Below are 12500 nucleotides of genomic sequence, written 5' to 3' on the forward strand. Positions count from 1 at the left end.
GAGAGGAAAGAGAGAGGGTGTGTGTGTGCGTGCGTGCGCATGTGTGTGAATTCTGGGATGTTAAGAATAGCTGAAGCTTGCCTATATTGGTTTATTTATTAATGAGAAGTGTGAGATGCAGACAGGCCTGAGTACTGAAAAATTAAAAGTCAAGTGGATAATTGTAATTACACTTGCAGAGTAAAATTAGGTGCAAAATTAAATTAGCAAAATATGTTAAATGTACACAAGAAGGCGCCGGGCTGTTGAGTTTGAGTGTGTGTCCAAGTGAGACAGTCGATTATGAGTGTGTGTCCAAACTGACAGTCGATTATGAGTGTGTGTCCAAACTGACAGTCGATTATGAGTGTGTGTCCAAACTGACAGTCGATTATGAGTGTGTGTCCAAACTGACAGTCGATTATGTGTGTGTCCAAACTGACAGTCGATTATGAGTGTGTGTCCAAACTGACAGTCGAAAGTATACTTGTAGTTCAACACTTACAACGAATCACTTTTCGCAGTATAGAGATATGGATGAAAAGCTCAACACTTGATTGAAGCCTCTGCGATTAAATTAATCGGAAAGTTAATGTGACTTCAGAAAAAAACATGTTACAGCTAGCTATGGAATCGCACGAATTTGTTAGCCATGAAATCGCACGAATCTGTTAGCTATGGAAGCGCAGGAACCTGTTAGCTATGGAATCGCACGAATCTTTTAGCTATGGAAGCACACAAGTCTGTTATCTATGGAATCGCACGAACCTGTTAGCTATGTAATTGCACGAATCTTTTAGCTATGGAAGCACACAAGTCTGTTATCTATGGAATCGCACGAACCTGTTAGCTATGTAATTGCACGAACAGTGTTAGCTATGGAAGCGCACGAATTTGTTAGCTATGGAATCGCACGAATCTGTTAGCTATGGAATTGCACGAATCTGTTAGCTATGTAATTGCACGAACCTGTTAGCTATGGAAGCGCACGAACCTGTTAGCTATGGAAGCGCACGAATTTGTTAGCTATGGAATCGCACGAATCTGTTAGCTTTGGAATTGCACGAATCTGTTAGCTATGGAATCGCACGAATCTTTTAGCTATGGAAGCGCACGAGTCTGTTATCTATGGAATCGCACGAACCTGTTAGCTATGTAATTGCACGAACCTGTTAGCTATGGAAGCGCACGAATTTGTTAGCTATGGAAGCGCACAAGTCTGTTATCTATGGAATCGCACGAACCTGTTAGCTATGTAATTGCACGAACCTGTTAGCTATGGAAGCGCACGAATTTGTTAGCTATGGAATCGCACGAATTTGTTAGCTATGGAATTGCACGAATCTGTTAGCTATGGAAGCGCACGAACCTGTTAGCTATGGAAGCGCACGAGTCTCCATTCCCAACACCAAGGGGAAAATGCGCGACCACTTGCGGGCTAATTGAGATCCGGGTGTAACGTGCACGACTTGTCTGGCACGGTCACTCACTACCAGTCATATTTAGCCCAGTCTGCCCGACTCGCTAATGGGCCAAAGTGGATTCTTTGCGCGCACTTCATCGCTTGACCATTATAAGGGTGTCGGGGTCTCAGACTCTCGTCTGGCGGCTGGACTGTGGTCATTTTTAGTAGCTTTATTTTAGCCATCGATCTCAGTTTCCTTACCTACATCTTCTCTCTCTCTCTCTCTCTCTCTCTCTCTCTCTCTCTCTCTCTCTCTCTCTCTCTCTCTCTCTCTCTCTCCTTTCTTTCTTTCTCTCTCTCTCTCTCCTTTCTTTCTTTCTCTCTCTCTTTCTTTCTTTCTTTCTCTCTCTCTCTCTCACACACACACCATTTACATCACTGCTCAGTGCTTCTAGACTTCAAAGGCATACAAACAAACTTGCAAATGCACGCTTAATTGCCGTTGCCATTAAAGTGACGGGTTTTTTTTGGACTCATAAACAATAACAATTTTGCTGAATGCGTGTAGGTTGTTTTTCACTGTTATTTTAATTTTATTTAGCTTTTTAGAGTCGAATAAAAGAGAAAGGGATGGTTTTACAGTTTTCTTTGAATGGACCAAGCATTTTACGTCCAGTTACAGAGGCTCAGGAAAATGTCATTAGCTCTACCGTTAATTTATCATTTAGTGTGTGTCAAAATGTCCTAGTGTCCATACAAATTTGCTACCCGGATTTTGTTTACATTTAATTTTTATATTTCTTTCCTTCCTTGTTTTAACAGAAGTGTCGGGAGAGGTCATTCGCTATGTTGTTAATATCATTTTACAGTTGAGTGAGTGTCAACTTTTTGTGAGGCTTTTCTTTGTTATTATTTTTTTTAAACATTATCAGCCTGAGTGTGCTGACATTTGAGCTTCGCGAAACATTTCTTTGGGAGTCATGTAGACTCCGCTATAAAGGGTCCCTGTTATGGGTCACAACACATGTAATATAAATCAGTTGAGTTCTATACCTTTCGGCTGGTCATGTTACTGAGCTTGATAGCAGAAATCGAATTTCAAATGTCATCCGAAAAAATATTACTTTAACTGTTGAGAAAATAATTTCGGTTTGAAAATACCCCACTCCCCCAAACACACACACATATATACACACACACACACACTACAATGCTCGCACACATACGCACGCACGCACGACAGCACAATGCGCGCGTGCACTTACACACACACACACACACACACACACACAACACACCCTCCCACATACACACACACACACACACAAAACACCCCCCACCTACCCACACACACACACGCGCGCACTCCGGCATAGAGGGAGATAGTGAACACGATCATACATCATCACATGTTCGTCCATTTCATGTGCGGATGTAACCGAATAATTCCTTTGTTGCTGCCTGTGTCCGTTGTCACGAGTGCTGAAATTGGCAAGAAAACGATTAGTTCTGGTGACGTCGCCCTGCTGGCTGAAACGTGCTCGGTACTCGTATTACTATCTCCCTCTTACGCAACCAAACCCTATTCCCATTCAAATGGTTTGAACATGGACTACAAGAATGTTCGTCCTACTGTCTGTCCCTCTCGGTCAAATCTTTGACCCCCATACTCTCTCTCTCTCTTTCTCTCCGATACCTGATCTCGACAAGCCTTCCCGTTTCCAAAGCAAGCACGGACGCACACACGCACAAGCAATCTTACAATACACGCATACATGCTCTCTCTCTCTCTCTCTCTCTCTCTCTCTCTCTCTCTCTCCCCCCTCTCCCCCCCCCCTTTCTCTCTCTCTCGGCCCAAGGACAGATTGTAAGAAAAGGCCCTGCCTTACATCTTCATACTTGTACAGTTCAGTTCAGTTCAGCTCTCTCTCTCTCTCTCTCTCTCCACCATCCTTTAAACAAATCGAAACCATTCGCACTTTTGCAGCTTAGTCAGCAAGAAACACCAACAGCTGCATACCAACAACACAACACAACAGAAACAAGCCGCTGTTCTCTCAGTGACCCGATGGCACATCACCATCGAATAATTAATCTCCAATCAATCATTAGCCCCACGTTCCAGCTCCCAATGGCTTAATTGGCAACATGCTTAATGAGGCAGTGGTTGTAATGAAGGCAAGGATCCTTTATTGCTTCGATGACTGGGAAGGCAATTGTAACCCCTAACAGTTTGTGCGGTTGGTTGGTCTGTTCACAGGCGGAAGGTATCGTCCACTGGGCTACTGCTATCACAGAAAGGGGTGGGGGGGGGTGGGGGGGAGGGCTCGAGAGTGGGGACAAAGAACAGCCTTCGAGAAAAATGTCCGTTTAAATGTAACAGTGTAATGGACAATATAGTATTGTTATTGTAATAGTTATTGTTATTGAGACTTCGTGCTTGATGAGTTGTGGAGGTTACATACAGCTTGGCAGGGGCATTGGAGGCACGTAATGTGGGGCATTGAAGGCACGTAATGTGGGGCATTGGAGGCACGTAATGTGGGGCATTGGAGGCACGTAATGTGGGGCATTGAAGGCACGTAATGTGGGGCATTGGAGGCACGTAATGTGGGGCATTGGAGGCACGTAATGTGGGGCATTGGAGGCACGTAATGTGGGGCATTGGAGGCACGTAATGTGGGGCATTGGAGGCACGTAATGTGGGGCATTGGAGGCACGTAATGTGGGGCATTGGAGGCACGTAATGTGGGCCTTTTTTTTTGCTCAAAAAAATTAATAGCGAACGATGATACAAAACGTCCTATAGAGATCAAAAGAATGTTCTAAATCACTGGTTTTCCCACGTCACGACACACCATTAAACTGATTTAATGACAGGACAGACAGGTTGATTAGCAGACATATCATCAACAACAACAACAACACCAATAGATACAAAGAGGGGGGTGAGCTAGGGGTGGGGGAGGGAAATTTACAGCTAAGTGGCCAAAGTGTATGCCTCGTTTGTATGTTTGCATGTGCATTGGCCGGGACAGCAGAAGCGCATCAGTATTAATTAATACACATGAATCTGGCATATTGAAAACTTGCCAAGCGGCATTTTTTAAACCTCTTATTAATTGGTCGAAGTCGACTTCGCGACGTCTACTTCATGAAACTCACTGCACGAAGCTTTGGTATTGAATGTTAGTTAAAAAGACTTCGCGAAGGTAACTTCGGGTTCAATTATGGACAGTCATTAGCAAAAGACTATGGGGGCACCATGTAACCATCAAGTCTATATCTAGTATCTTATGCATAAAATGCACTCTAAATGTGCGTTCTATGAATGACAGAAGGCCATTAACAACAAGAAAATCGTCACACATAAACAAGGTGCTATAATGCACCAGAAGGCCATTGACAAGTGGTGTAATTCACCACGCATATTAACAAGGCGCTATAAATATAATGTACCAGAAGGCCATTTACAATAAGAAATTCTCCACACATAAACAAGGTTAACAATCAGAAATTCACCACACATAAACAAGGTTAACAATCAGAAATTCACCACACAAAAACAAGATTAACAATAAAAAATTCTCCACACATAAGCAAGGCACCATAATGCACCAAAATACCATCAACAATAACAAATTCACCACACACAAACAAGGTGCCATAAAGCACCATCAACAATAAGAAATGCACCAGACATAATAAGCAAGGTGCATGCCATAAAGCACCATTAACAATAAGAAATTCACCACACACAAACAAGGTGCCATAAAGCACCATTAACCGATAAGAAATTCACCACACACAAACAAGGTGCCATAACGCACCACCCCACGAGGGTGCACCGCCCTTGGTGCCAGCACTGACAGTTTAATAGGGCCGCAGAGATGTCCCTGGTCATCAATCACGCAGTTGTGGTCAGCAGCAGTGGCAGCGATGACCAGCGGGCAGTGCCAAATAACAATAGAGGGGACCGGCTCACCCAACCACCCGGGAAATTACCCCAAAGTGATGCGTGCCAAAAGTGTGGACACAATAGACCCCCCCCCCCCCCCCCCCATCCCCCCCCCCCTTTTTAAAATCCATGCTCGATATAAAGCATAACACATTCATTTTCAATACAATACGAGCGCGAGCTATGCATAGACATGTGTGGACTGTCTGCTCTTACAACTTATAATTATATATAGCAACCAAACCATGAACACATTCAACGTACTCCCCCATTTTAAGACTCTGTTTTCTCAAATGTTCTGTTCACCACCTCCGTAAACGTACCTCCATTTTACGACTCCCTCCATTTTACGACTCCCTCCATTTGAAGGCCTGGCTTTGCCAGACGTTGGGAGGTCTCAACAGCGGGGTACCACTGCACTGCGGTGCCCGTGCCAACGACTTGTTCCTGCTTTGTTTGGCATATGACCACCACTGATGCGTGTTTCCCCCCAACAAAACTGAGTATGGCTGTCTAAATGGCGTGGTAAAAACGGTCATACACTTAAAACCACAGTCGTGCAAAACAAGAAGATGAAGAAGAAGAAGAAGAAGGATGCGTGTTTACAGTGCGTCTGCTTGCCTGGCTACTGGTGTTTATATAATATGCCGATAACTTAGCCGTGTGCATTAGGGTGGGAAAATCGCCAAGACACGTTGGAGTGGAAAATACAAAGTGTATATAAATAATAGAACGAAATGGACCGAGAATCGAACTCCTCCCCGTCAACCTTCAGACAAGGGTGAACACACTCGCACGCGCACGCACACACACGCACGCGCGCACACACACGCAACCACACACACACACACACAAATACACACACACACGGTCTCTTGCTCTTTCTTTTTCCTTCTCTCTTCCTTACACACATCCATCATTTCCAATTCCATTATTATCAGCTAACAAGGCGCATTAACTTGCAGTGTTCTCGAGGCACGGAGGATACCATTAAGCCGCAGATAGGACACAGGGGCTAATCTACTCTCGCTTCATTTGCCAGGCGTAATTCCTCAGTCGGAAAATGAGCAGTGGAAATCCCCCATGGTAAGAACGCCCAGTAGCTAAGACTTGACTTTGAAAGAGGGGAAAGGTACGTGCTGCGAGACTGGCAGACTGACAAACGGAAAAAGAAAGTGTTTTGGTCTGTCCGTCTGCTTGTATGTACTTGTCAGTGACTTTGAGGTTATTCCGTTAATTGTGTTTAGTCCGTAACTGAGCGTCTCTTTCTCTCTTAGTGTGGATGAATGTGTGTGTGTGTGTGTGTGTGTGTGTGTGTGTGTGTGTGTGTGTGTGTGTGTGTGTGTGTGCCAGTCTGTGAGCGTATGTGCGCGCTTGGGTTGTGAGCGAATGCGTAAGTGTACTGTACATTAATACGTCCGTGTGTGCCCCTTCTATATCGCGTTTGCATGTGCGTGCATGTCAAAGAGAATTCCTGATCTTGCTTGAAGAGGAGCTGAGACGACAAAAATGGGCAATATTACTTACTGCTGCAGGATAAATTATTAAGGGATTACCCGAGCATCACTGTCACGCCCACCATTTCCACAGACACAGACGGGTAAAAAGTGTTCTACGCATGAAGAGTGCAAAGGGTTCTAAACCAGACAGGGTGACCGGTGGTTTGCGAGTGGAGAGAGGGGCATCCTGACACTGAGACAGATTAAGTGAAAACATAGAGCCTCAGACAGATGAAAAGGGGCAAGGATTTGTGAGAGACACTTCACAGAAATTGCAGGCTCCGCTGGATTCTGACCCATCCATCTTCCCTGAGCTGATTCTCTCTCTCTCTCTCTCTCTCTCTTTCTTTCGTGTTTGTGTGTATGTGTGTGTGTGTGTCTCGCTCTCTCCCACTCGCGCTCTCTCTCTCTGTCTCTCTCTCTCTCTCTTTCTTTCTCTCTCTCTCTCTCTCTCAAATATGTGTGTGTGTGAGTGGATGTGTGTGTGTGGATCTCCCTCTCTCTCTCACTCCCCCTCTCTTTCTCCCTCCTTCTCCCTCTTGCGGTTGAACACCCCCTTCCCATACTCCCTAACCCGTCCCAACACATCCCTTCCTTTCCCTTTACTCCGCACAGTATGTAAGTCAAACCTTTTTCCGGTATCCAAAGAAAGAAAGATCGACCAGAAAATCAAAGTCTACCATCTTTTCCAGAAAGCTGTACTTGTTTCAAAATCCTTCCCCCATATTACCCGAGCAAGTCAAGGATACACCGCATGCAGGAAACCCGAGGTTCGAATTCTCAGAAAAAAATAAATCGATCTTGCGCCAGCAGAAACCTTACACACACATACGTAGACCCAGTGCCAAGGTCTTGAGCAATGTTGTACATCATGTTAAGCCCGCCACAGACATCTGGGCTCGATTCATCCCGAATCAATTTCCCCGTCGCGTCGGGTTGGCAAAACTGCTTGATTTCGGTGTGTAAATCATATGATATGATTTGATGACTGTTTGACCTTTGATCATAACTAGTGCTGTGATAATGAGCTTTAGCACTGTTGTGATGGTGTTGACACTATATTTTGCCCAATTGAGTCTAACTACCTGATGGCTAATCTACTGTGATACCTGTGATAACTGATGATGATTACTGTGATTGGTTTTATGTGTTTGGTTGGTCTCTTCTTTTGGTAGTGCAATAGCGTTAATTATTGATTGTTGTTATCATCATTTACATAAAAACTTATCTGTTAATCCAAACAATGATATAATTATTGTGATGTTCTTAACTACACTTTAACATGGAATGTATGTATGTATGTATGTATGTATGTATGTATGTATGTATGTATGTATGTATGTATGTATGTATGTATGTATGTATGTATGTATGTAGGTATGTATGTAGGTATGTATGCATGTGTGTTGGTGTGTCGGTGTGTCAAGTGTGCAAGTAAAAAGGGTATTGTAGTTGTACATATATTACTTTAGATATTTTTTTGTTATCATGGGTTTTATGAATTTTCTTCTCTTATTCTTTTATAATTATTAATTAATGACCTATATGTGCTGATGACCAATTTAATTTCCTTTGTTGGATCAATAAAATGTTATGAGTATGAGTATGAGTATGATCCTATAATTGTCTTGCTGGTTAATTGAATACATTCACTCAAGGTTAGTTACCTAAACAGGACATCAGAGCTTGAAAGGTAACTGTCCTGAAGTGACAATGCAGTCAAAGAAAGCAACACGAATGTAAACTCTAAGAATGTCCTTTCCACTTGCACACATACCACAAACCAACAGCATGGCTGCTTTTTGTGGTTTTTTTTTTTCAATAATCGTTCTGTAATTAATAAATCGTTTCAAAGATAGTGTGCACTTTACGAATGTTAGTTTGGTATATGTTACTTTTTTTTTTTTAAAGTGAAACATATTCAACCGAAAAAAAAGTTTTCTTCTTGGGCTGAAAAGGGAAGCTGAAGTTATTTGGTGGATGAATACGATCGTGAGTTAGGTACCAATGTCTTGAATTTATGGCAGATTTTTCCAGAGAAAATAATTGTATACGCGTTGCTTGATGTTTCCGGTAGAACACCGCGTATCACAGTCATGCACGTTGGAACCAGGCACTCATGAAAGACACTTTCTTCACTTTTTCACACACTAAAACACCATTCTTCAGGCGACTCTGCAGCAAATGTCGTAATCCCTGTCTGTCACAGATATCATATTCATCAACATCCAGCAATAGTGATGCTCTGCTATCTAATTAAACAAGCTGTTCTCCTCCGGACACGACGCGAGACCATGCCTTGACTGACTAAATGCAAGTTTTCCCACCAAATTTCTCCTCTTCCCGCAAATTTTGGTTAGTCTAAGACAAAACCAAACATGTGGGCTCGGGGAGCGAAATGCACGCTCGCACAGTGCCGTTATGTATCTGGATTTACTGGTCAACCTGAAGCCAACGGTCATATGCGTAATTAACAACCGCAAACTATATCTTTTGTTCAAAATAAGGGTGTCTAACAAGTCAGCTTTAACTTGTTACATTCACAGGCTTTACATTTGGCTTATTATGGCAAAGACAATGGTCAATATATTTTCTTTAGAGAATGCAGTCGGTTTGTGTAACAAGGGTTCCGCTGTTCCAAAAGCCGGCTAGACTGACCTGTAAAACCAAGACACAGAGCTACATAGTGGCGCCAATCGTCTTGGGTGAAACATTCAAACATGCATCTACAGAAAGCAGTGACACATTTAACTCTGTAGATGGTCCCTCAAGTTCTTGGCATCCGATTGTTGGTGCGAGTTTCCACTCAGGTTCTGCACCAAGAGAGAGGGTATTTCTACTCTCCAGTCTACAACACGAAGTCAGGTTGACCGGTTGCGTTAGTGCATGGCACTGCATAACTTTCACCATGTGCTCAGTTGTATTGCACAAGTGTACAAATGCACGCGCGCATGCGACGGCGTGTGCGTGTGTGTGTATGTGTGTGCGTGTAATCTGCATTCAGAGGATTTATTGCTAGTGTGAATAAATTATTGCAACTAATAATGCTTCCAAATAACCGTCAGAAAAAAGGTGTATTTTGAATAAAATTGTGTTTAAACCAGAAAAAAGGTGAATACCACACGCACACACACACACACACACACACACATAACGGGACTTTACAGACTGAGGTTCACAAGAAAGGCACACACACCAAGGCGAGGTATGCAGTCTGTTGTTGGCTTGTTTATAATCAAGCGGAATGCCTTGGCTACTGCATCCACCGGACTCGGTAACTTGAGACCTGTCGGTCACTGAAAATAGGCTCCGCCTTTACTCATGGGTATTCTGGCCTGTTGGACCTCGGACATCGGCGCGCGGCAGATGTAGCTCTAGTTTCTCGCGCTGGACACGCTAAATTTAGCTCTGTGGCCTTCTACTAAAAAGGCTTGGTCTCCTAGGGACACTGGGCGTGTGTAAGTCTAGAGCTACCCAACGCTGTGAACTGCACTGTGTAAGTTGTAACTCCTTCCTGCAAGAAGCAGTAGTAGTCTCTTTCGCTGATGCACGTGCAAAGGTCAGAGGAACATGCTTGAAGGTAAAGAATATTAAGGAAGACAAGGTCATTTTCTTCGTTTTTACTGAATGATGTAGCTCCTCTTTCCCAAATATGTTGTTCGGTGTGAGAGTGTGTGCGTGTGTGTTTCCGTTATTGGGGGCCTTTTAAAGCTTGGGGCTCATAAATTCAATTTTCGACGCAGAAAAAAATAAAGGAAATGTGAACATTTTTTGTACGAATTGTATGGCAGTTTTGTGTAATTTGGCTCTGTGTGCGAGCGTGCGAGCGTGCGTCTGTGTGTGTGCGAGTGAGTGCATGTGTTCGTACTTACATCATTAGCAGACTTTGCATAGGTCAGGATGCCCTTCTCAAGGACAAAAAATCTCTGAAAAAAATCAAAGATACATCGATGACAACAGTGCTCTCTCTCTTTGTCTCTGTGTCTCTCACTGTCTCTGTCGCTCTGTGTCTCTGTGTGTGTCTCTGTCTGTCTGTCTCTCTCTCTCCCTCTCTTCTAAGACGTGTGTGCGCTTGTGCCCTGGGCATGAGAGAGAGAGAGACAGACAGACAGACAGACAGACAGACAGACAGACAGACAGAAACAGAGAGCGACAGAGAGAGAGAAGGAGGGCAGTATTCGTCATGGCAAAAACGAACTTTTTTTCAAGGTCACGATGCCAAGTAAACGTATACTCAACCTTGGAATGTATATTAAAGAAAATGAAAACATCACAAAAAAAACAAGGTAACTTCTACGATTTCTATTCCACACAACTCTAGACGCTTACAATACTAAAACAAATTGTATCTTCAGAACAAACGTCGATTGGAAAAAGGAAAACAAAAAAAGGAAAACAAAAAACGCAGTGCTTGCATCAGAGAATAGCGTTCGTTTTATTTAATTTAAATGTAAGGTTGAGTTCGCTGAAGCAACACCTCCCCTTCCCCTTCTACTCCCTCCATTACCCCCTCCCTCCCCCTTCTTGCAAGACGGGCAACACAAGAGGTGCATTCCAACAAACAACATTTTCATTCGCGGAAATCCGACTTGCTTTTTTATTTGCCCTTGAAAGGACGAGGATTTCAATTTCAATCCCTTTTGTTAAGATTCGCAGAATGAAAAAAAAAAGAAAAAGAAACAACAAACTGAGAAACAACTTTTACAAGGATCTTTTCAAATGGGTTTTTGACTTGTGTGTTTCTCGATAAAGACTTTCTTGTGTCCAAAATACGACCAGCATAATCAGAAATCTCGTTTTTCTCTCCGAAGGAAATGCTTTTCGCTGCACACATTTATTTTTGGCATGTGTGAAGTTTCATTCAAACGTGAAACGTAAAAAGGCTCTCATTCCAGCGAGGCTTTATGAACGCCAGTGTCACTGTTCAGACATCGTTCTTGACAGGTTCAAGTCCATTTCAAGATAGGTACGATATGTGAATCAATCTAGCTTTCGACACCGCCATACTACCTTCAATCGATGTCCTCTGTCCGTAAAAAAACAATCTCTATTATGGCTATACTACCATTGTCAAAACAACCGAGCACTGCCATACATTGGCTTCATCCCAGCCACCACCCCCCCCCCCCCCCCCCCAGAAAAAAAGCAGAAAAACATAAGTAATTCTGAAGAGCTTTGTATCTCTGTCTCACCTTGTGAAAATGGTCAAAACAACCAATCAATGTCATCCCTTGGCTTCATCCTACTACCCCCCCAAGTACAAACAAGGGTGGGTTTTTTTTTAAACACAACTCGATCCATTATAAATCATTCAGAGCATTGCAATGTATCTCGGTTTCACCTATACTTGTGAAAATTGTCAAAACAACCAATCAGTGTCATCCCTTGGCTTCATCCCACCCATCCACCTACCAAAAAAGTTTTTAAAAAAAACCAACCCCAGATCAATGAATTACCTTGTGAACATTGTCAAAACAACCAATCACTGTCATCTCATCGCTCCATCCCACTCCCCCCCCCCCCCCATCCACCTACAAAAAAAGTATTTTTAAAAAAACCACTCCATAAATAATAAATCATTGAGAGCATTATAATGCATCTCCTAGTCACCTTGTGCCAGCCCTTCATGGGCCACTTGCGGCGCTTCATGAGGAAGCCC

At 43.2% G+C, this 12500-nt stretch overlaps 1 protein-coding gene across 1 annotated transcript in view; it reads right to left on the reverse strand.

Annotated features, from left to right (window-relative positions):
• LOC138958210 (oxysterol-binding protein-related protein 3-like) overlaps window positions 1-12500 on the reverse strand; it is a gene marked incomplete in the record, with an annotated part of 100054 nt that overhangs the window by 45905 nt on the left and 41649 nt on the right. The window contains 2 exon segments of the mRNA XM_070329304.1: window positions 10714-10767; window positions 12452-12500. The exon segment at window positions 12452-12500 is cut by the window's right edge and continues 200 nt beyond it. Coding sequence (XP_070185405.1) covers window positions 10714-10767; window positions 12452-12500 — 103 coding nt within the window.

This window comes from Littorina saxatilis, linkage group LG2 (genome assembly GCF_037325665.1).
Source record: "Littorina saxatilis isolate snail1 linkage group LG2, US_GU_Lsax_2.0, whole genome shotgun sequence".
In the NCBI taxonomy this organism is placed as follows: Eukaryota; Metazoa; Mollusca; class Gastropoda; order Littorinimorpha; family Littorinidae; genus Littorina; species Littorina saxatilis.